Below are 23,454 nucleotides of genomic sequence, written 5' to 3'. Positions count from 1 at the left end.
TGAGGGTTCATGTGAAGAGAATTTTCCTTTTTTGTCGGAGAATCGCAAACTAGGGGTCATTGTCTAAAACAAAAATAGAGGACTGTGAGTCTTCTGAAATCTGTTCCTGAAAGCCAGAATTAGAGTCTTTGGAATGTGTTAAAATGCAGAAAGTAAATACAAATAGTAAGGGGGTGAAAGGTTACTATGGGTTAACAAATGCAGAGTTGAAGTTATGAACAGGGCATTTATGATACTCATAAATAATAGTGTACTCTTGCTCCTAATATATGAGCTGGCCTGGGACAGGACTCTGATTTTGATTTTCCAGACTTGATAGTGAATTTGGAGAAATATGCAGGAACAAACATTGACAGCAGCTCTGTGAATAGACTATATCTTGGATGCAGTCAGATAAGCAGGATCACTCCTGCCTGAGAGACTATGTGTTTTGTTTTACTGGTTTGATCTTCAAACGGACTTTTCCTCAATTAACCAAAGACTGTGCCAGCACTGCAAATTGCATTGCTGATGTTTAGTTTCATAGACAAGTGGCACCTGTGGTCATGGGAATTTCTCTATAGTTTGCAGCATGTCACCATGAACTTTATTCTTGGGTGACCATGTAGTATAATGATGAAAAGCTCCTCTGTAAAACGAGGCAACAATAGCGCCATGATTACAATAGCTGATGTGATATAGGACAAATGGTGGAGGATATATTTCAGAGATCGTCAGGTTGAGGGAGATTACAGACAGAGGGAGGAACAATGCTATGGAGAGATTTGAATTAAAGGTAAGAATTTATAAGTTATGGGGTTGCCTAGTAAGAGCCTGGAGGTCATTCCAGAAACAAGTGCAATATTATTTTATTACTTGCTAATTTAGTTAACTGAATTTGTTACTTAAATTTAAGTCACGTAATAACCACTGAATCCACAGGAAGGATGACCATCAATATACAGCTGTGCATGACAGTAAAAACCTGGTCATTTGGAGCTTTTACAACAATATATATTTATTTGCTGTCTTTAAAGGAGTAGCAATACAGGCTGTAATTTATCTCGATACAATCATTCCAACGCATAACATGGTGATCTTCCTTGTTGTACCCTCTATAAACAAAGTTTTTTTTTAAAAAAGGTTGCTAATAATCTGCTTTTCACTCCTTTGCAGAGACAGGGTTCCAGATTGTAACTACTCACTGCTTAAAGTGAAAATTTCAAATGAAGCTGCAGATAATGGAAATAAAGCATAGAAACATAGAAATCTACAGCACATTACAGGCCCTTCGGCCCACAATGTTGTGCTGACCGTGTGACCTACTCTAGAAGCTGCCTAGAATTTCCCTACCGCATAGCCCTCTATTTTTTGAAGCTCCATGTACCTATCTAAGAGGCTCTTAAAAGACATTGAAATCTGAAATAAGAAGAGCGCTGTAACATTGAACAGATCAGTTAGCATCTGTAGAAATAGAAATAGAGTTTTAATGAAGGGTTTTCAACCTGCAACGTTAGCCTGTCAGCTATGTGTGTGCTGGAGTAATCCAAAATCAAGGTTGCTGTACCTTGGCAGCCCTAACCTCACCCTCACTTTGCCTTTGCTTTACTTCGTGCCCCTCAATATTCTCCAAGATTTAAAACTAACTTGTTTTCTGTCTTCCCCAGTTCCGGCGAAGGGTCTCCAACCTGAAACAACTCTTCCCACAGATACTGCCCGACCTGCTGAGTGTTGTCAGCATTTTCTGTTGTTGCACGCTGTTTAGCAAGCACCATAAATCTGTGTCCTTCAGTTTCCCTGACCCTTCCAGCAATAGGGAAGATAACAAAACAGTTCAGATGGTTTGAACTACTGCTTATTTCTGTCTTCATCATTATAAACAGAGACACCAGACCAGCTGATCAATAGAGCATCTGCAAAACGTTGGATGGAAATGCTCTTTCAGCCAGCAGTGGGCGTCAGTGATCCCACTACAGCCAGAGAGCTGATACATCCTGACAATCTGCTTCAGAGAATTTTCCCCATTTTAGTCCCTGGAAGTCCCTGCTTTCTTGCCGTGCCTTTCACTTGCACTTAATGGCTGCATAGTTAAGGTCAGAAATCTAGCAAGTCCGGCGCGTTGGCTTCAATTTTCTCTGTTATGAAAAAGGAGATTGTGCCAAGGAAGCAGAAGATGGTGAGGATGAGCAGCTGAAGCGACAACACCAGGTAGTTACTGTATCCAAAAGCCACCGCGGCAGAAACAGACTGAAAGTCAAAGAAACACAGTCACAACACTGAGGACAGTGGTTACATTTAGGCCAAGCACATCTCGGAGCTAACGACACATCCACTAAAGTGTATCTATTGTATCGAGACACAAGGCAGAATAGGCCCTCCCAGCCCTTCGAGCCGTGCTCCCCAGCAATCCCCCGATTTAATCCTAGCCCAGTCACAGGCCAGTTTACAATGCCCAATTAATCTACCAACCTTTGGACTCTGGGAGGAAAATCCACACGGTCACAGGGAGAACATACAAACTCCTTAAAGGCAGTGGTGGGAATTGAACCCAGGTCGTTGGTACTGTAAGGTGTTGTGCTCACCACGGCACTACTGTGCTGCCCTAAGGGTAGGATATCCAGATATAACACTGCCAAATCATCACCCAAACAGAAAATCCTCCAACGAGGCAGAAACCTTACAAATGCAATTCACCCTTAAAATCATAAACCCACTCTGGCATGAAGCTGAAAATGGCTTCTTTCTGATATGTCACTGAAATAATCTAAATAATAACAGATCATATCCAGGCACAGCAGGAAGATATCAACCTAGGGAGCAGTTACTGGACATGACTCATAGTCGAGTGTGGTAGGGATCACAACTTGTACTGCGTTTGATGGGAACATAGAGTACAACTGTACAACACACTGGTGAGATCGCAGTTGGAGTACGTAGTACTGGTTGCCGTGCTCTAGGAAAGACGTGAATCCGCCAGAGAGGACAAAGCTAGATTGACGTGGATGTTGGCAGGACTGGAGGAGTTAAATTCTAAGGAGAAACTACAGTAGATACGCTGGAGATAAGTTTTCCCTGAAGCATAGGAGGCTGCGAGGTGATCTCACGCAGTTTATAAAGTCTTGAGGGACAGAGATAATGTGGATAGTCACAGGTCTTTTCCCAGGGCAGGGGAGGTGAAAGCTAGAGGGGATAGGTTTAAGAAAGAGGAGAAAGATTTAAAGGGGATCTGAGGGGCAAGTTTTTAAACACAGGATGGTGGGTATATTGAATGAGTTGCCAGAGGAATTAGGAGGGAGGTACAGCTACAAAATTTAAAATACATTTGAACAAGTTCATGGGTAGGAAATATCTGGAGGGATATTGGCCAAAAGCAAGCAAGTGGGACTCACTGAGGTAGGCACCTTGGTTGGCATGGACAAGTTTGGCTAAAGGGCCTTGTTTCTCTACTCTGTAGTTCTGTGACACTATGGTACCAATAGCCACAGCGTGGTATGTGTGATAGCTCAGTGACAAATATTCGAGCATTGTGAGCTGTACCTTTGTTCAGTGTTCTGATCAACTGAGAATTGATAGCGATCATACTGAGATACACTGTCTTCCGTGGATCAGTGTGATTCCTCGCTTAGCTCAGAGCGTCTTGTCTTGTTGCTCTGCGTGGCCCCTTTTTAAGCTCTGAAATGTCTCCTCGCTGTGGGGAGTCTCCCAGCTCAGCCCAGTGTGCTACACATCGGTGTGACATCTATTAAAACTCAGAGTCCTGCATACTTTAGCAGAGTGATTTAAAAAGAATCACCCGTGTGCAATGTAATATTACCATGTAGGGCCGGCTGGTGGCTCAATGGCATTGGTGCTGGACCCAGGAGCAGAGGTTCCCGGGTTCGAAACCAGTCGGGTCCGCTCCCGAGTATGCTTTCCATCTGTGCCGGGTTGAGTGTCGAGATCGCAACTCGACCTTGTAAAATACAGGGAAAATACTGCGAAAATGTCTGTGTGAGGAGTGGCGTACCACACAGTCTCTCTCCCTCTCGCCTTGTAATGAAAAAGACATCATCACGGATGCACGCACGGACACGCAGATGCACACGCACAGACATGCATGCACGCACACGCACACATGCACAGACTCGCACACACGCAGGCACACGTCAAAAAAAGTAATATTATCATGTAATAGTTCACTTTGATATGAACATAGAAATTTACAGCACATTACAGGCCCTTCGGCCCATAATGTTGTGCTGACCATGTAACCTACTCTAGAAGCTGCCTAGAATTTCCCTAGTGCATAGCCCTATATTTTTCTAAGTTCCATGTACCTATCTAAGAGGCTCTTAAAAGACCTCATTGTATCCGCTTCCATCACTACCGCCAGCAGTGCATTCCATGCACGCACAACTCTGTGTGAAAAACTTACCCCTGACATCCCCTTGATACCTATTTCCAAGCACCTTAAAATTATACCCCCTCCTGTTAGCCATTTCAGACCTGGGAAAAAGCCTCTCATCATCTTATACACCTCTATCAGGTCATCCTTCATCCTCTGTCACTCCAAGGAGAAAAGGCCAAGTACACTCAACCTATTCTCATAAGGTACTCCCTCCAATCCAGGCAACATTCTTGTAAATTTCCTCTACACTCTCTCTATAGTATTCACATCCTTCCTGTAGTGAGGTGACCAGAACTGAACAGAGTACTCCAAGTGGGGTCTGACCAAGCTCTTATATAGCTGTAACATTGCCTCACGGATCTTGAACTCAATCCCATGGTTGATGAAGGCCAACACATCATACGCCTTCTTAACAACACTGTCAACCTGCACAGCAGCTTTGAGTGTCCTTTCGACACAGACCCCAAAATCTCTCAGATCTTCCACAATGCCTAGAGTCTTACCATTTATATTATATTCTGTCTTCAAACTGGACCTACCAAAATGAACAACTTCAGACTTATTTGGGTTGAAGTCCATCTGCCACTTCTCAGCCCAGTTCTGCATCCTATCAATGTCCTGCTATAACCTCTGACAACCCTCCAGACTATCCACAACACCCCCAACCTTTGTGTCATCAGCAGACTTACTAACCAACCCTTCTACTTCTTCATCCAGGTCATTTATAAAAATCACAAAGAGGAGGGGTCCCAGAACAGATCCCTGTGGAACACCGCTGGTCACCGACCTCCATGCAGAATATGAACCATCTACAACCACCCTTTGTCTTCTGTGGTCAAGCCAATTCTGGATCCACAAAGCAAGGTCTCCTTGGATCCTATGCCTCCTTACTTTCTGAATGAGCCTGGCATGGGGAACCTTATCAAATGCCTTCTGAAATTCATATACACTACATCCACTGCTCTACCTTCATTAATGTATTTTGTTACTTCCTCAAAGAATTCAATCAGGCTCGTAAGGCACGACCTGCCCTTGACAAAGCCATGCTGACTATCCCTAATCAGATTATGTGTCTCCAAGTGCTCATAAATTGTGCCTTTCAGGATCTTCTCCAACAACTTGCCCACCACTGAAGTCAGACTCACTGCTCTATAATGTCTTGGGTTATCTCTACTCCCTTTCTTGAACAAGTGAACAACATTTGCAACCCTCCAATCCTTTGGTACTTCTCCCATCCCTATGGATGATGCAAAGGTCATCGAAAGAGGCTCAGCAATCTCCTCCTTCACCTCCCACAGTAGCCTGGGGTATATTTCATCCAGTCCCAGTGACTTATATAACTTAATGCTTTTCAAAAGCTCCAGCACATCCTCTTTCTTAATGTCTATCTGCGCAAGCATTTCAGTCCACTGTAAGTCATCCCTACAATTGCCAAGGTCTTTTTCCCTGGTGAATACAGAAGCAAAATATTCATTAAGTACCTCCGCTACCTCCCCATCTCCATGTTCACATTTCCACTATCGCACCTGATTGGTCCTATTCTCACACAGCTCATCCTCTTGTTCTTCACATATTTGTAGAATGCCTTGGCGTATTCCTTAATCCTGCTCACCAAGGCCTTCTCATGGCCCCTTCTGGCTCTCGTAATTCCATCCTTAAACACCTTCCTAGCAAACTTCATAATTTTCTAGAGCTCTAACAGTACCTAGTTTCTTGAACCTTTGGGAAGCTTTTCTTTTCTTCTTGACTAGATTTTCTACATACTTTGGTTCTTTAACCCTACCATCCTTTCCCTGTCTCAGTGAAACACACATATGCAGAGCTCCATTCAAATGTTCCCTGAACATTTGCCACATTTCTGCCATGCATTTCCCCAAGAACATCTGGTCCCAATTTATGCTCCCAAGTTCTGGCCTAATAGCATGATATTTTCCCCTATCCCTATTAAATGTTTTCCCAAATTGTCTGCTCCTATTCCTCTCCAGCACTATGGTGAAGGAGAGAGAGTTGTGGTCACTACCTTCAAAATGCTCTCCCACTGAGAGATCTGACACCTGACCAGGTTCATTTCTCAATACCAGATCAAGTACAGCCTCTCTTCTAGTTGGCTTATCTACATATTGTGTCAGGAAACCTTCCTGACCACACCTAACCAACTCTACCACGTCTAAACCCCTCACGCTAAGGAAATGCTAATCAATATTAGGAAGGTTAAAATCTCCCATCACAACAACGCTATTATTATTGAACTGTTCCAGAATCTGCCTCCCTATCTGCTCCTCGATATCCTTGTTACTATTAGGGGGTCTATAAAAAAACCCCAGTAGAGTTATTGCCTCTTTCCTCTTTCTGACTTCCACCCACGCTGACTCAGTAGACAATCCCTCCATAACTTCCTCCTCTTCTGCAGTTGCTACTCTATCTCTAATTAACAATGCCATGTCCCACCTCTTTTGCCTCCCTCTCTGTTCTTTTTGAAACATCTAAAGCCTGGCACACTCAGCAGCCATTCCTCCTCCTGAGATATCCAAGTCTCTGTAATGGCCACAACATCACAATTCCACATATTGATCCACGCTCTAAGTTCATCCACCTTGTTTACAATACACCTTGCATTAAAATAAACACATCTCAAACCATCAGGCTGAGTGCATCTTTGCTCTATCATCTGCCTATCCTTCCTCACAAACTCCCTACAAGCTGTCTCTACTTGTGCTCCAACCGCCCCATCCTCTGCCTCTTCACTTCAATTTCAACCCCTCTGCAAATCTAGTTTAAACCCTCCCCCATAGCAATAGCAAACCTCCCCACAGATATGCATCTCAGCTTGGTGTGATAGAAATCATGACTCAGCATGAATGTGACTCACACATTGACAAGTCGTGGGTCAGGCCTGCACCTCCCAATCTCTACCCAGATAACAGGAATCACCTGCCACTTGTTCCTGACGCATCACCTGCAGCCTATTTAAACCCCGTTCACCCAACGCATCAGCCAACCCCTACCAGTTGCTCCTCGCCTGGTTGCCTGTGGTGTTTAATACCTGTTTTCTCCTGTTTTATGGCCCCTCATGGCTTATTATTTTGCAGTTTATTATTAAAGTTATTGCTCACTGCTAAATCATTGCTGCTGTTTTGTTTTTGGGTCAACCCTCCTCTACGTCTCCTGGCACAGTGTGTGCCAGATGCTGTAGCAGCATTGTTGTTAGCATCATGCACCAATGAGGATGAAGCCAGTAACTGTATACTCACAGATTATATCTCCACTCACTCTACCTGTATAAATTTGAAGATGCCAAAAGCAGGCCCACTCTCCTCGGAGTACAGGATACCAATGATGCTGTAGAGCTGGGTGTTAAAGCAGCTGTCACCCAGGCCTAGCAGGAAGCTGATCACTAATGCCACGGCGGGACTGTGAAAACAACAACATTTCCCTCCGATGAAAGATAATCAGACCTGAAGTACTAACTCAACTTCCCTACTCACAGGCCAGCTGACCTGCAGAGTATTTCTAGAATTTTTTATAACACAAGAGGTGCTGGAGGAACTCCTATGGAAGGAAAAAGAGATTCAACACTTTACCTCCATAGATGCCGCCCGACATGTTAAATTCCTCCAGCACCTTTCGAATTGCTCCAGATTGCAGCATCTGCTGTCTTGTGTTTCTCTTTTTATAAACACAGGCCTGTTTACTGACACTGTCCAGCTCGTTCTCTGTGATAGCCACGCTAGGCTGTATCCTTGACCCACTGCACTGGTCTGATTACGTGACTTCTGCCCTCGGCCTCTTCACAATGGACTGAACTCTCAGCTACAAACCGGGTGAGCACCCAGGCCCTGGAATAATTGCAGATTTTCTTTAATGAACGATGTTGGTGAACAAGGTAGCATTTTTTTTAAACAGAGGGATTTGTGATCAACTTGTAGTGGACATCTAGCCCAGTAAGGGAATCAGCCCCTGTTCGCTCCGGTTGCGGTTCTCACCAGTCTGACCACCTCACAACTGATTCTCCTAACCCTGCCACCATTCCACACCCCGTAACAGATTGCCGCGCCTATGCATCAGAAAGATGCCATTTGGAGTTTAATCCAGGTCCCAGAGTAAAATTCCATTCCCCAACTAATTTTCCCTGTAGACTGTTCTAACCCCATTCTCACCAGCTGCCTCCAGATTCTATCATCAGAGGCCATTTACAGTGGCCAATTGTCCTACAAGCCAGCACGTTTTTGAGATGTGGGAGGAAAAAGGAGCACCTGGGGGAATCCGTACACAGGGAGAATGTGCGAACTCCACAAAGACAGCACTGGAGGTCAGCTTTGAACCCGGCTCACGGGAGCTGTAAGGAGCAGCTCTGCATTTTGTTTCTTTCTTTATTAATCTTCTTATTGATTTAAAAGGAACATAAATACAATCAAGAGGAGAATTATCTCAAATATATATATCAGTAACAATACAAACTGAGATTAACATAGACATTGTCAAAATCATACATTGTTAAGCTAGTATAAAATATTTAATAAAAAAATGCAAACAGCAATTCTCCTCTTATCAGTTCATGAAGAGGAAAGAAAAAACATTGAGTTTTAAGTGGAGAGAAAAAAAACATGACATTATATAAAAAAAAGAAACAAAAAAAAAGGGACTGGGCAGTCCACTTTGAGGATACAACCAAAAAAAAAGAAAGAAAGACTTTCTGATCAAATCTAAAACTTCAAAAAAAAATTGGAAGAGTAATAAATCAAATTAAATGAAAATATTGGATAAAAGGTCACCAGATTTGCTCAAATTTAAAGGATGCATCAAATGTCCGTCTTCTTATTTACTCTCAACTTAAACAGGACATACGGAGGAGAGCCGCAGCTCTGCTATTTGTGTCATTGTTCTGCCCACAGCACTGCCCCACCAAACCTCCGCTCCTCTCCACTGAACGTTGAGACAAACCTTGGTCTACGTCACCAGGCAAGGTGGATCTTGAGGCATTATTATGCAATTGAATGGTTAAAAATTGAGCACGGTGTACAGAGTTGGGAAGAGGCGCTGGGGAAGGATGACCCTCACCATGACCAAAGGTTCATAACGGTGACTTACCTGGGAAACAGGTATGGCTCGTCGTGACTGCTGTCGGCACTGGTGATTGGAGCGTCATCTGGCATCATGAGGAAAATTAGGTAGAATCCCAAGAGATGCACGATGACTCCCAGTAAGATGGCAGAGGTGCGTCGGAAATGGTTATTGAAGCAGAGCAACCCGAAAATCCCACCCCCTGCGAATGAGAGAAGCACAGGATTCAGATTCCCGGGCTGTGCCTCCCCCCACCCCAGTCACCCACTGGCCAGAGCTCCAAATGCGCCAGTGCATCAGGTTTCCCATTTAACACCACCTACACCAGCTCCAAAACAACACTTCAAAAACCAGCAGGATGTCAAATCCCACAGCACCATCTTCTTTCCAGTTGGAGATGGCATAGCAAGGAAGGCAGCTTCTAGAACTTAGCTGTGAGCACCTGGACACCCACTGACTCACTCAAACCCTGCCAGATAAAGTCCCTCCACAAGCCCCCATAAACTGATAGAGACATGGGCGTGGAATCAACCAAGCCACCCAGCTCACCATGGCCACGCTCAGCTACTCTAATCTTATTTTTCCTTTTGCATTATTCTCCTGCCACCTGCCAACATGGAGGCAATTTACAGTGGTCATTTAACCTACAAGCTGGCAAGGAATCTACCGCCAGAAGGTCTGGGAATTAGGGCAGCAGTTCACTGTTCTCCAGCCAGTAAACCCCTACCCCTGCTGTGGAAGTAGGAGGCTTACAAGAGAGTATGCAGCACCTTAACACTGTTATATAGGAATAAAAGGAGCCCTTTCAGGGCAGCAAGGTTTTGAAAGGGCTCCTTTCAGATCAGCAAGGGGGCAATTCGGTACTCATCAATCAATAGCAATTTGTATATTTCTATGGGGAGGAGGTTCAAGGCTGTACTAATCCCTGTTTTCTAAGAGTGGCAGGTTCTAATTAATACCCTTTTTGGCCCCAACACACCTTCCTCTGAGAGATACGTCACACACACCTTCTTCTAAAAGACATCTCGAACACACCTTTCTCTGATAGGCACCTTACATCCATGACAGTGTTTGTTATGGAATGTGCCTCAGGAAGATTCTGGTCAGCAGCTGTTGCCAATGTTCATTGAATCTTATAGATATTTTCACACTTACCAAGAATCTCTCCAATGCCAATAAATATCCCTGAAAGTCCAATGAGGCCCTTAGCTTGTGTTCCAAACTCTCTGGTAGCTCCTATACATGTCCCATACACTCCGCTGTAGAAAGTCAACATCAGACCTGGAACAATAAGCCCCAAAACAAGAGTTACATGCCAATTGTCCAAACAAAGGGCTTCTAAGGCTGGCCCTCCCCAACTTTGAATTTTTCTGTTCCTGAGGAATATTTGTAAGCAGAGCAATTTGTAAGTTACTTAAGTAAAATTATAAGCCAGTGCATAGTTAAACAAGGTGTGTAACTCAAACATTCAGATTTCTCTGCAAGATGCAATGATTTTGGCTCAGAGTTCACACCGAGAAAGGATGTCTGCAGCCTTGTAGCAGCCAACAACTCCACCCACCAGTCACCCAAACACTCATGTGTATGTACATAAGTTGGGTATTCTGGGGAGGACCTGTAAACACAAAGTAACACTCCCTCTACTACATTTCATTACACATTTCCAGTGTGGCGATACGGTCCGTCACCGAGACTTTAAGGAAATTGGTAAGAACATTGCAGGTCTCTTTTCTGTAATGTTCCAAGTTCTCTCAGTTCAGGAAAAATTTATTTTGCAAAATTACATTACACAGCAATTTTGAGGAACATATAGAGTGAGAAGTGACACCAGACAGTAAAACATCTATCATCAAGAAATTTCTAGCATATTTAGAGAGACTGAAGATCCTTTAAATTTGCAGTTGATCAGCGAGGTCCAGTTTGGAATTGTGAAGGGAGGCTGTGCCTCAGGCACTGCCTAAATTGCATGATAAATTTGGAAAAAAAGTGAGACTGTGTTGTAGTCATTATAGACTAACTTGTAGAAGAAAGTTATTTATTTTATTAACTGTTTCTGGATGACAGAATAATTGGGTTAAACTACTTAAGCATTTATATACCATTTTATAGGCATCCATTAGTCTCGTGAGACCATGGATTTGCGCCTTGGCAGGTTTCCAGGGCGCAGGCCTGGGCAAGGTTGTATGGAAGACCAGCAATTGCCTATGCTGCAAGTCTCCCTCTCCATGCCACCGGTGTTGTCCAAGGAAAGGGCATTAGGACCCATACAGCTTGACACCGGTGTCGTCGCGAGCAATGTGTGATTAAGTGCCTTGCTCAAGGACAACACGCTGCCTCAGCCAAGGCTCGAACTAGCAACCTTCAGATCACTAGACAAACGCACCAACACATATACCGTACATTGAAAAAATGTCATAAATCACATCTGAGGTGTTTAACCACAGCAACTATCAACTTTTTCCAATACATAGTTCATTGCTCCAATCCAGGGATATCATTGGCTTTGTTTTAATGCTTTTGTTCTATAATCTCGCTTGAACTCTCATGTCTTCTTCTACCAGTCTCTTAAATTTAAATAATCCTCCTCAGAAGATAATTGGCAGGTCAGCTATTTTGAATTGCACTCCTAAATTGTAGAATTCAATACCTAAACTCTAACGGATGCAGACTCAGTTGACACTTATAAACACCAGCTCAAAAGCTATTTATCGAACCCTGCTTTTAACTGACATTTTGTCTTGTATTTTCATCTTTGTGCTTTATCCCATTGTAAAGCACTTGGAACTACATTGTCTGCATGAAAAGTCCTCTAGAAATAAGTTATTATTTTAATTTTTTCTCAGGTCAAGCTGGTAAAACCTGAGGTACAGGCAATGCCAAGGACACTCATTTCTCAATGGCTGGGAACTATTCTATTGGTATCTAGTATTGTGGCTTTCTAGAGATTTTCATAATTCTTGTTGTGTGGGCCTAATTGTGTAATGCTATTGTGTAGTGCCTTTGGGATGATATCAGTTGTCGGTATTATTGTCAGGGCAATGTATACCTTGTTCATTTCCCATAGTCTTTCAACTTCCTCTTTTAATTCAGTATTTCTGGTGATTTTCACTTATTGATTTCTATACGTTATGTGTGTTTGGAATGGCTGTATCTATTAAGTAAGTTGTTCTTGCTTGTTTATCCAGAAATATTATAACTGGATGGTTGTTATGGATTGTGCTATCTTCAATAATGAATCAGTCATAAAATATTTCAAAGGACTGACTCTAAAACTGGATCAGGCTTGTATTTATTGTAAAATATGGTGTCCTTTATGAGTTTGTATTGTAAAACAAGATTTTGATGAATGATGTTTGCCAATTGATTGTGCCTGTGTAAGTAATCAGATTGAGTTAAACTGCTGCAGGGTCCTGTAATGCGTTGAATTGTTTCTGATTTCTATTGGCATTTTGTGCATTTATCATCTTGAATTTGTTGCTCTTTTACTATACATTTTTGATTTTTTTGCGTTGACCACATGGTCCTATATTGCCACAAGGAATCCCTCTGTTTCTTGGAGGAAGTCTCAATTGTGAGTCAAGCGTTCAACACTTCCTTGTCGACATCTAGTCTGCTCAGATTATGGGATAAGTTCCATGGAGGGTCATGCTCTTCCACTGGTTAAATTTTTGCTTAATAATAATGTTTGTTTGTTTGTTAGTTAGTTCTCAGATCAGGCTGGTAGCACCTGAGGTTCGAGCATAGCCAAGCACACGCATTTCTCAGTTGCTTGGAATTTTCGGACTATTCTGGTCGTGTTTAGTATTGTGGCGTTCTGAACATTTGCATAGAAATTGCTGTGTAACCCTCATTGTTTAACATTATTGTGCAGTGCCTTTCGGATGATGCCAGTTGTAGATATTACAGTTGGGACAATGTAATGTTTATTGGATGGAAAGATGAGTACAAAATGGCAAAGGTTACACTGAGTATAGGAAGAACTGGTTTGACTAAGGTTTATTCCAATATACTGTATTTGACTTGCACTACCTTGAAGAGAGTGCAGCATACATTTACATGAAACTGTCATACAGTCCCCCTCAGCTTCATGCTATGAATGCAGTCACTGTGATTGCACATGCAATTTCACATAATCACTCAACAGCACGCACACTCAAACATTCCTGTGGAAACATCCAAATTCACAAGCATAGGCACAGCTGTATTCAAGTTCATTACTTACTAACATTAAAAACTCATACTGTCACATGCCTGATGTGCATACACTCACACAAAGACACATTCTTTTACATTTTGTGGAATGTGTTTATAGATGATTGTTTTTGAGGTGTTAGTGAATGGCCTTCTTGGACCATTTCTGTCCTGCTGTGAAGGTGTTCCTATAGTTTAAGCATTTCAATTTAATCAGCAAAATAGGATCAAGCATTGCCTTACATCTCGTGTCCTGGCCTCCTGTCTCAAATAGAGAAGCAAAGATTAAAAAAAAAAGAAATGAAATGGGATCAAGCATTGTCTCACATCTCCTACCTCCTGTGCCTCCTATCTCAACTAGAGACGCAAGAAGATCCCAAAGAGTGAAAGAGTGCTAAAGATGTAAATCATGAAAAGCATGATACAGAAAAAATAATTACAACAGTGGCCTGATGACCCACCCTGCTTATTTTGATAACATTCACTCACCACTTTGTCCACCTGCAACATTCATGAACTCACTAATCCACCAGACTAAGCACATTCAGTCGTGTGGACAGTCACACAGACTCATCGTGTCACAGAATCATGGTGTTACACAACATGGGAACAGACCCTTTGGCCCAGTAGGACCACATCCACTGTCAGACACCCATTTACACCAACTCTCCATTAATCCCATTGTTTACTCCCCTACATTCCCATGAGCTCCCCTTAGTTTCTACCAGGGAGTTGGTGTGATCTGCAGGTAGATGGTACCACAGGTTAGGATTGAACTCGGGTTACATGGCAGCAACTATTAGCTGCTCCACTGTGCCACCCCATGGCACACATTCAAACTCTTTGCAATATACAAACACACTCACCACTGTACACTATGGTCACACTCAGCAGCAACATGTTCTTTGTGTGTAAGAGCCTTAACATCGACCCTGAAAAAAGAAGATTTGAACTTAGTGAGAAAAGTTTCCTGCCTGATGTTTGGCCATCCATTAACTATGAGTACAGAAAGGGTTGAACGTTTTAGGTCTTCTCTGGGTCTGCAGATTGTGGATTGGACTGTAGTTCATGTTCTGTGTTTTCTGGTCACTCCTTTTTCTGTTGCTACTTTGGGCGACTCTGAATCGAGGTGTCCTCCAGATAATGAACACTGAGCTGAATTGAAATATGGACTCTTTCAATTTTGTGTTTTATATTCCGTGTTTTTCACTTGTTCTTTTTTGTTGCCATTTGTGATACTGCATACATACTTTGAACTTTGAACAGTATTCAAGCTCCACCAATGATTTAGCTGAGGAGATCAAATGTAACATTTCCTAGTTCGATGATGGCATGAAATTAAGTGATGTAGAGAGGTTTCGACATATACAGATAAGCTAGTTGACTTGGCAAGAATGTGGTAGATGGTAAAGAACGTCGAAAATATCACATCATCACAAAACAGGAAAGCAGAATATTTTACAATCATTATGGAAGGGACAATATTGATGTTCAAAACGGTAGAGGAGCCCGCGTACATAAAGTCATGACAGGAAATATATGGTTACAACAAGCAATTAGGAAAGCAAATGGTATATGGTCCTTTATTACAGGATGATCTACACGTGGGAGCAATGATGCCTTACTGCAGCTAAGAGACTATACGAGAATATCATGGATAGTTTGTTCTTACCTAATAACAAATATTCCTGTCTTAAAGGGAGTGCAACAAAGATTCACTGTATTGGTTTCAGGTATGGCTATAGGAGGAGAGATTGAATAGGCCTCCATTCATTAGAGTTTAAAGGAGTGAACAGAAATCACACTGAAACACTAAATTCATAACTCATCACACAGGATGCAGCGAGGACAAGGGGTCTAGAACTAGTGGCCACGGTCTTAAAATAAGTTTTGGGCTTCTTATTTTAGAAAGGATATACTGACATAGGAGAGGGTTCGGAGAAGATTCACGAGAGTGATTCCAGGAATGAAAGGGTTACCGTATGAGGAACGTCAGGCAGCTCTTAGGCTGTATTCCCTGGAGTTCAGGAGAATGAGGGGCGATCTCATAAAAACATTCCAAATGTTAAAATGCCTGAACAGATTAGATATGGCAAAGTTATTTGCCATGGTAGGGGACTCTAGGACAAGGGGGCACGACTTCAGGATTGAAGGACGTCCATTTAGAACAGAGATGCGGAGAAATTACTTTAGTCAGAGGGTGGTAAATCTGGAATTTGTTGTCACAAGCAGCTGTGGAGGCCAAGTTATTGGGTGCATTCAGGGCAGAGATAGATAGGTTCTTAATTAGCCAGGGCATCAAAGGGTATGGGGAGAAGGCAGGGGAGTAGGGATGACTGGAAGAATTGGATCAGCCCATGATTGAATGGCAGAGCAGACTCGATGGGTCAAATGGCCTATTTCTGCTCCTATATCTTATGGTCTAATAATGTCTCAGATGTGGAGAAATTTCTTCACTCAGAGGGTGGTGAATCTGCAATTCTCTACTCTGGTGGGATCTTGATGCATCAGGGCCAAGTCTGTCCAAAGGCTTATAAACCCCACACCTATTAAACAGAAATCTACGCCCATGTTGACAACAGAGCTAAGATTACCAGACCATTAATCCAAAGCCTTGATTTCAAATCGCACCGCAGCAGTTCTGAATTCAATTAAAATTTGGCATAAATAAAATAAAAAATATTAGGAATAATGACCACAAAACTTGTGAAAACCCAGTTGGTTCACTAATGTCCTTATGGGGAGGAAACCTGCCCTGCAGTTGACTTTTACACATGGGAACAAATAGCCTAAGCGACCATCTCAGTTAATGAGCAATAAGGGGGAGACATGAACCAGCACTGATATGCAGAACCTGGGAAATAAATTTAACAAATATCCTTCCATTGTGTGGATCGTGTTGTTGGGTAAGTGATACTTTGAGCTGGATCAGTCTCATATTCCCACTGCTCCCTCTAACTTGGTCTACTGAAGGAGCAATCTGGAATCAGTGTGTAGTTTAGCAGTAGTTAACAGAGCCGAATTCAGGCTCTGCTGAGAAGTTTCACGTTTACAGTCTGCATCTAGCTGCCCAGGTTTGGTGGCCAAGCATCTTCCTCAACAATAAGAAAGGGCACCGACAAAGCCAGCCATGTAGTGAGGAGACAGAGTCACACACCGGGTCAGCAGTTAAGGACTTTAGGTTGCCTTCTCCAACAATGAATCAAATAGATTTTAGAACACTCTCGCATTACTTGGTCACTTTCACTGAGACCAGCATTTTATTTACTAAGGTAACATCCATCGTGAAGGACCTTCCCCATCCAGGATGTGCCCTTTCCTCATTAATACCATCAGGGAGGGGACAAGAGGAGCCTGAAGACACACTCAATGTTTTAGGAATGGGTTCTTCTCCTCTTGCTGTCAGTGTTCTCAACAGTCCAGGAACCCATGAACACCAACACACTATTTTGCTCTTTGTTGCACTATTATTTTATACTTCCTATTGTAACCTATAGTACTTTTTCATGTTTTGCTCTGTACTGCTACCACAAAACAAGAAATTTCACAACATATGTGTTGTGATGGAAATGAGACAGATTCTGTGGGTCTCAAGGCAAGGATCCTGGACACACAGTTTTAACAATAAGGAGTTTATTTACAAGGGGAGAAGAACTTGGGGACAACACAAGCAGCTACAATATTTGCACAAATGAGCTTAGAACAAACAAGCGTGGGAAAAGTTGGGTCGGCAGTACAATACACGGGAAAACGGTGTGGGGACAGAGTACAGGTACATATACAAGCAAGGGGAAAGTAACTACGATACCTGCCCCCCCTTGACTATGGGCAGGCACGGCTCTCTGCTACAGGGACAATAATAAACTCTCCCAAACCCTATTCAATGCACAGCTCACCACGTGTCTCCAGCGCTGCTCTGCAGTCTTCAGCCTGGAGTGAAGCAGGGTGGTCCCTCGAGGATGGCAAAAGAGAGAGAGAGAGAGAGAGAGCCAAGCACATGTAGCACCCTTTATAGGTCGGGGGCTGGCGGGTCCAGCACAGGTGATTCACCGGGGGGCCAATGGTTAAGTGTGCATTGATTAGTTGGAAGGGGTGAAATGTTGACTGGCATGTGGTGTGCCTTCCGAGCAGTGCTGAGCCGTGACAGGCACGGCTCTCTGGATACAATATGTCAGTGATAATAAACTTGATTCTGATTGATCCCAACTGAATTCAAGTTCTCAAAGTAGGATTGCAAAGAAACAATTTCTTGATTTTGGTTCCAGGAATAGAATTGCCTCACCATCAAATGCACCAGTCATCATATCCCACTACCCTTAATCCTTCATCGTTAATCACTGCACCTCCTAGTCCACACCCTACTACCCTACACACCCTCCCATCTACACATTCTCCGCACATCCAAGTCTAGGTAGCCCCTCCCTTAATCACAGCATGATGCAAAATATATCTCCACACCAGAGGCATACAAGCTCAGCGGCCTCAGCCTTACCAGCATTAAATGAACTTACTGAACTCCATGGTGATCTCATTCATGGTTGAGGTCACTTTCTCTTTAAACCTAGGCAAAAGAGGTAAATTTTAAAACTGTGATGACCTCAAAAAATGAAAGATCTTTCATGACCTCAAAATGTTGAAAACACTTTCCATAAAGATTAGTCACTGATATTACATAAGCTATACAAGACTTTGGTCAGACCCCACTTGGCATACTGTGCTCAATTCTGGTCACCTCACTACAGGAAGGATGTGGAAACCATAGAAAGGGTGCAGAGGAGATTTACAAGGATGTTGCCTGGATTGGGGAGCACGCCTTATGAGAATAGTTTGAGTGAACTTGGCCTTTTCTCCTTAGAGCGACGGAGGATGAGAGGTAACCTGATAGAGGAGTATAAGATGATGAGAGGAATTGATTGTGTGGATAGTCAGAGGCTTTTTCCCAGGGCTGAAATGGCCAACATGAGGGGGCATGGTTTTAAGGTGCTTGGAAGTAGGTACAAGGGGGATGTCAGGGGTAGGTTTTTTCACACAGAGAGTGGTGGGTGCGTGGAATGCACTGCCAGCAAAGGTGCAGAGGCAAATACAACAGGGTCTTTTAAGAGACTCTTAGATAGGTACATGGAGCTTAGGAAAATAAAGGGCTATGTAGTAGAGAAATTCTAGGCAGTTTCTAGAGTAGCTTCTATGGTAAGCACAACATTGTAGGCCAAAGGCGTGTAATGTGCTGTAGATTTCTATGTTCCATGTTCTAGGAAGAGCACCCGAGTGCCCCACAGATGGAAATCTGATAATCACCAGGTGGTCTGCGAATGAGTGATAAATATTGAGTAAAGCAATATTTTAATTGCACCTTTGGATATTATATCATTTGAGAAGGTAGAACAGACATTCATTAGTTTTATCATAAAGGCCTTTCCAACACTGCTGTACTCCTTCTGTACCGCACTGGGAGTCAATCTTAAATTTGCCCTCAAGCATGCAGAGAGGTATTTGAACCCATAATCTCAGTCTCATTGATAATTCAGTCCTTTTCACCCTCTTTGTCTTCTTCTTAGGGAGTTATTCAGAAATGAGCATGACTTCCTTCACTCTAGTTTTGTGGGTGCTGAGGCCAATATGGGAACTGCAGACCCTTCCTCTGACAGGACAGGAGCTACCAGATAGAGTGGGGAGGGGATAGTGAGTGAATGACATCTTTTCTGCCACTTACATCAGAGTCCAGTGTGTTCCCAAATGAATGGATTTAAAGTTCGAGGTAGGTTATCTGTGTAGAATACAGACAGGAAGTATGTGTGTGAGGCCGGTTTTCTGTGCTCAGTGTCAGATGTGGGAAGTCCGGGAGACTCATGGCCTCCCAGACGACCACATCGGCACCAGGTACATCAAGCTGCAGCTCCTTAGGGACCACGTTAGGGAACTGGAGATGCAGCTCGATGACCTTTGTCTGGTCAGGGAGAGTGAGGAGGTGACAGAGAGGACCTATAGGCAGGTAGTCACTCCGGGGCCTGGGGAGACAGAGAAGTGGGTAACAGTCAGGAGAGGGAAGGGCAAGAAGCAGGTACTAGAGAGTACCCCAGTGGCTGTCCCCCTTAACAATAAATACTCCTGTTTGAGTACTGTTGGGGGAGATGACCTGCCTGGGACAGAGTCTGGCCCTGTGGCTCAGAAGGGTAGGGAAAGGAAGAGGATGGCAGCAGTGATAGAGAACTCTATAGTTAGGGGCCAGACGGGTGATTCTGTGGACGCAGGAAAGAAATTCGGATGGTAGTTTGCCTCCCAGGTGCCAGGGTCCAGGATGTTTCTGATCGCATCCACGATATCCTGAATTGGGAAGAACAGCCAGAGGTCGTGATACATATTGGTACCAACGACATAGGTAGGAAATGGGAGGAAGTCCTGAAAACAGAATACAGGGAGTTAGGAAGGAAGTTGAGAAGCAGGACCTCAAAGGTAGTAATCTCTGGATTACTGCCTGTGCCACGTGACAGTGAGTATAGGAATAGGGTGAGATGGAGTATAAATGAGTGGCTGAGGGATTGGAACAGGGGGGCAGTGATTCTGATTTCTGGATCATTGGGACCTCTTCTGGGGCAGGTGTGACCTGTACAAAAAGGACACTTGCACTTGAATCTAAGAGGGACCAATATCCCGACGGGGAAGTTTACAAAGGCTATTGGGGAGAGTTTACACTAGAATTGCTGGGGTGTGGGAACCGAACTGAAGAGATGGAGAAACGGGCAGTTGGCTCACAAATAGAGAAGGTTTGGAGACAGTGCGAGAGGGAGGATAGGCAGGTGATAGAGAAGGGACATGCTCAGACCAATGGTTTGAGATACTTTATACTTTATTGTCGCCAAACAATTGGTACTAGAATGTACAATCATCACAGTGATATTTGATTCTGCACTTCCCACTCCCTGGAGTACAAATATTAAATATTAAAAATATTTAAAATAGTAAAAATTAGTAAATATTAAAAATTTAAATTATACATCATAAATAGAAATTAGAAAAATGGAAAGTAAGATAGTGCAAAAAAAAACACCGAGAGGCAGGTCCGGATCTTTGGAGGGTACGGCCCAGATCCGGGTCAGGTTCCATTCAGCAGTCTTATCACAGCTGGAAAGAAGCTGTTCCCAAATCTGGCCGTACGAGTCTTCAAGCTCTTGAGCCTTCTCCCGGAGGGAAGAGGGACAAGAAGCATGTTGGCTGGGTGGGTCGTGTCCTTGATTATCCTGGCAGCACTGCTCTGACAGCGTGCAGTGTAAAGTGAGTCCAAGGACGGAAGATTGGTTTGTGTGATGTGCTGTGCCATGTTCACAATCTTCTGCAGCTTCTTTCGGTCTTGGACAGGTCAACTTCCATACCAGGTTGTGATGCACCCTAGAAGAATGCTTTCTATGGTGCATCTATAAAAATTAGTGAGGGTTTTAGGGGACAGGCCGAATTTCTTTAGTTTTCTCAGGAAGTAAAGGCGCTGGTGGGCCTTCTCGGCAGTGAACTCTGCTTGGTTGGACCAAGTCAGGTCATTTGTGATATTGACCCCGAGGAATTTAAAGCTTTTGACCTGTTCCACTTGCGCACCACCGATGTAAATTGGGTCGTGCGGTCCGCTACTCCTTCTGAAGTCAACAGCCAATTCCTTCATCTTGCTGACGTTGAGGGATAGGTTATTGTCTTCGCACCATGCCACCAGGTTCTTAATTTCCTCTCTGTACTCATCATTACCCGAGATACGGCCTGCAATTGTTGTGTCATCAGCAAACTTATATATTGAGTTTGATGGAAACTTGGCTACACAATCGTGGGTGTACAGTGAGTACAGCAGGGGGCTGAGTACACAGCCTTGTGGGGCTGAGTACACAGTCTTGTGGGGCTCAGAGTGATTGTAGAGGACAGCATGTCGCCTATCCCCTAAGAGATGTGTCTATTTTAATGCGAGAAGTATTATGAGTAAAGCAGATGAGCTTAGAGCGTGGATCAGTACTTGGAGCTATGATGTTGTGGCCATTACAGAGACTTGGATGGTGCAGGGGCAGGAATGGCCAGGTGCCAGGCTTTAGATGTTTCAGAAAGGACAGGGAGGGAGGCAAAAGAGGTGGGGGCGCGACTGTTGATCAGAGATAGTGTCACAGCTGCAGAAAAGGAGGAAGTCATGGAGGAGTTGTCTACAGAGCCTCTGTGGGTGGAAGTTATTAATAGGAAGGGATTAATAACTCTACTGGGTGTTTTTTTTTATAGGCCACCCAATAGTAACAGGGACATCGAGGAGCAGATAGGGAGACTGATTCTGGAAAGGAGTAATAATAACAGGGTTGTTGTGGTGGGAGATTTTAATTTCCCCAATATTGATTGGCATCTCCCTAGAGTGAGGGGTTTAGATGGGGTGGAGTTTGTTAGGTATGTTCAGGAGGTTTCTTGACTCAATATGTAGATAAGCCTACAAGAGGAGAGGCTGTACTTGATCTAGTATTGGGAAATGAACCTGGTCAGGTGTCAGGTCTCTCAGTGGGACAGCATTTTGGAGATAGTGATCACAATTCTATCTCCTTTACCATAGCATTGGAGAGGGATAAGAACAGACAAGTTAGGGTAACGTTTAATTGGAGTAAGGGGAAATATAAGGCTATCAGGCAGGAACTTGGAAGCATAAATTGGAAACAGATGTTCTCAGGGAAATGTACAGAAGAAATGTGGCAAATGTTCAGGGGCTTATTTGTATGGAGTTCTGCATAGGTATATTCCAATGAGACAGGGAAAGGATGGTAGGGTACAGGAACCCTACCTGGTTCCAAGGTTTTTGTAAATCTAGTCAAGGAGAAAAGAAGAGCTTACGAAAGGTTCAAAAAACTAGGTAATGATAGCGATCTAGAAGATTATAAGGCTAGCAGGAAGGAGCTCAAGAAACAAAGTAGGAGAGCCAGAAGGGACCATGAGAAGGCCTTGGCGGACAGGATTAAGGAAAACCCCAAGGCATTCTACAAGTATGTGAAGAGCAAGAGGATATGACGTGAGAGAATAGGACCAATCAAGTGTGACAGTGGTAAAGTGTGTATGGAACCGGAGGAGATGGCAGAGGTACTTAATGAATGCTTCAGTATTCACTACGGAAAAAGATCTTGGTGATTGTAGAGATGACTTGCAGCAGACTGAAAAGCTTGAGCACGTAAATATTAAGGAAGAGGATGTGCTGGAGATTTTGGAAAGCATCAAGTTGGATAAATCACAGAGAACGGATGGGATGTACTCCAGGCTACTGTGGGAAGCGAGGGAGGAGATTGCCGAGCCTCTGGCGATGATCTTTACATCATCAATGAGGACAGGCGAGGTTCCAGAGGATTGGAGGGTTGCGGATGTTGTTCCCTTATTCAAGAAAGGGACTAGGGATAGCCCAGGAAATTATAGACCAGTGAGTCTTACTTCAGTTGATGGAGAAGATCGAGAGGCGGGGTTTATGAACATTTGGAAAGGCATTACATGATTAGGAATAGTCAGCATGGCTTTGTCAAAGGCAGGTCGTGCCTTACGAGCCTGAGTGAATATTTTGAGGATGTGACTAAACACATTGATGAAGCCGTAGATGTAGTGTATATGGATTTTAGCAAGGCATTTGATAAGGTACCCCATGCAAGGCTTATTGAGAAAGTAAGGAGCCATGGGATCCAGGGGGACATCGTTTTGTGGACCCAGAACTGGCTTGCCCACAGAAAGTAAGGAGTGGTTGTAGACGGGTCATATTCTGCATGGAGGCCAATGACCAGTGGTGTGCCTCAAGGATCTGTTCTGGGACCCTTACTCTTCATGATTTTTATAAATGACCTGGATGAGGAAGTGGA

At 43.5% G+C, this 23,454-nt stretch overlaps 1 protein-coding gene across 2 annotated transcripts in view; it reads right to left on the bottom strand.

The window, feature by feature from the left end:
• Positions 1 to 1,008: 1,008 nt before the first annotated feature.
• Positions 1,009 to 23,454, bottom strand: part of LOC140203414 (UNC93-like protein MFSD11) — a 49,173-nt gene continuing 26,727 nt past the window's right edge. For both annotated transcript variants that reach the window (XM_072269475.1, XM_072269474.1), the window contains exons 8-13: positions 18,130 to 18,179; positions 14,485 to 14,550; positions 10,583 to 10,708; positions 9,455 to 9,629; positions 7,642 to 7,777; positions 1,009 to 2,226 (exon numbers count right to left, since the gene is read on the bottom strand). In XM_072269475.1, coding sequence (XP_072125576.1) covers positions 2,074 to 2,226; positions 7,642 to 7,777; positions 9,455 to 9,629; positions 10,583 to 10,708; positions 14,485 to 14,550; positions 18,130 to 18,179 — 706 coding nt within the window. In that variant the 3' untranslated portion in view covers positions 1,009 to 2,073. The remainder of the gene's footprint in view (positions 2,227 to 7,641; positions 7,778 to 9,454; positions 9,630 to 10,582; positions 10,709 to 14,484; positions 14,551 to 18,129; positions 18,180 to 23,454) is intronic.

Source organism: Mobula birostris, chromosome 9 (genome assembly GCF_030028105.1).
Source record: "Mobula birostris isolate sMobBir1 chromosome 9, sMobBir1.hap1, whole genome shotgun sequence".
In the NCBI taxonomy this organism is placed as follows: Eukaryota; Metazoa; Chordata; class Chondrichthyes; order Myliobatiformes; family Myliobatidae; genus Mobula; species Mobula birostris.
This window is presented reverse-complemented; position numbering and strand designations above follow the sequence as displayed.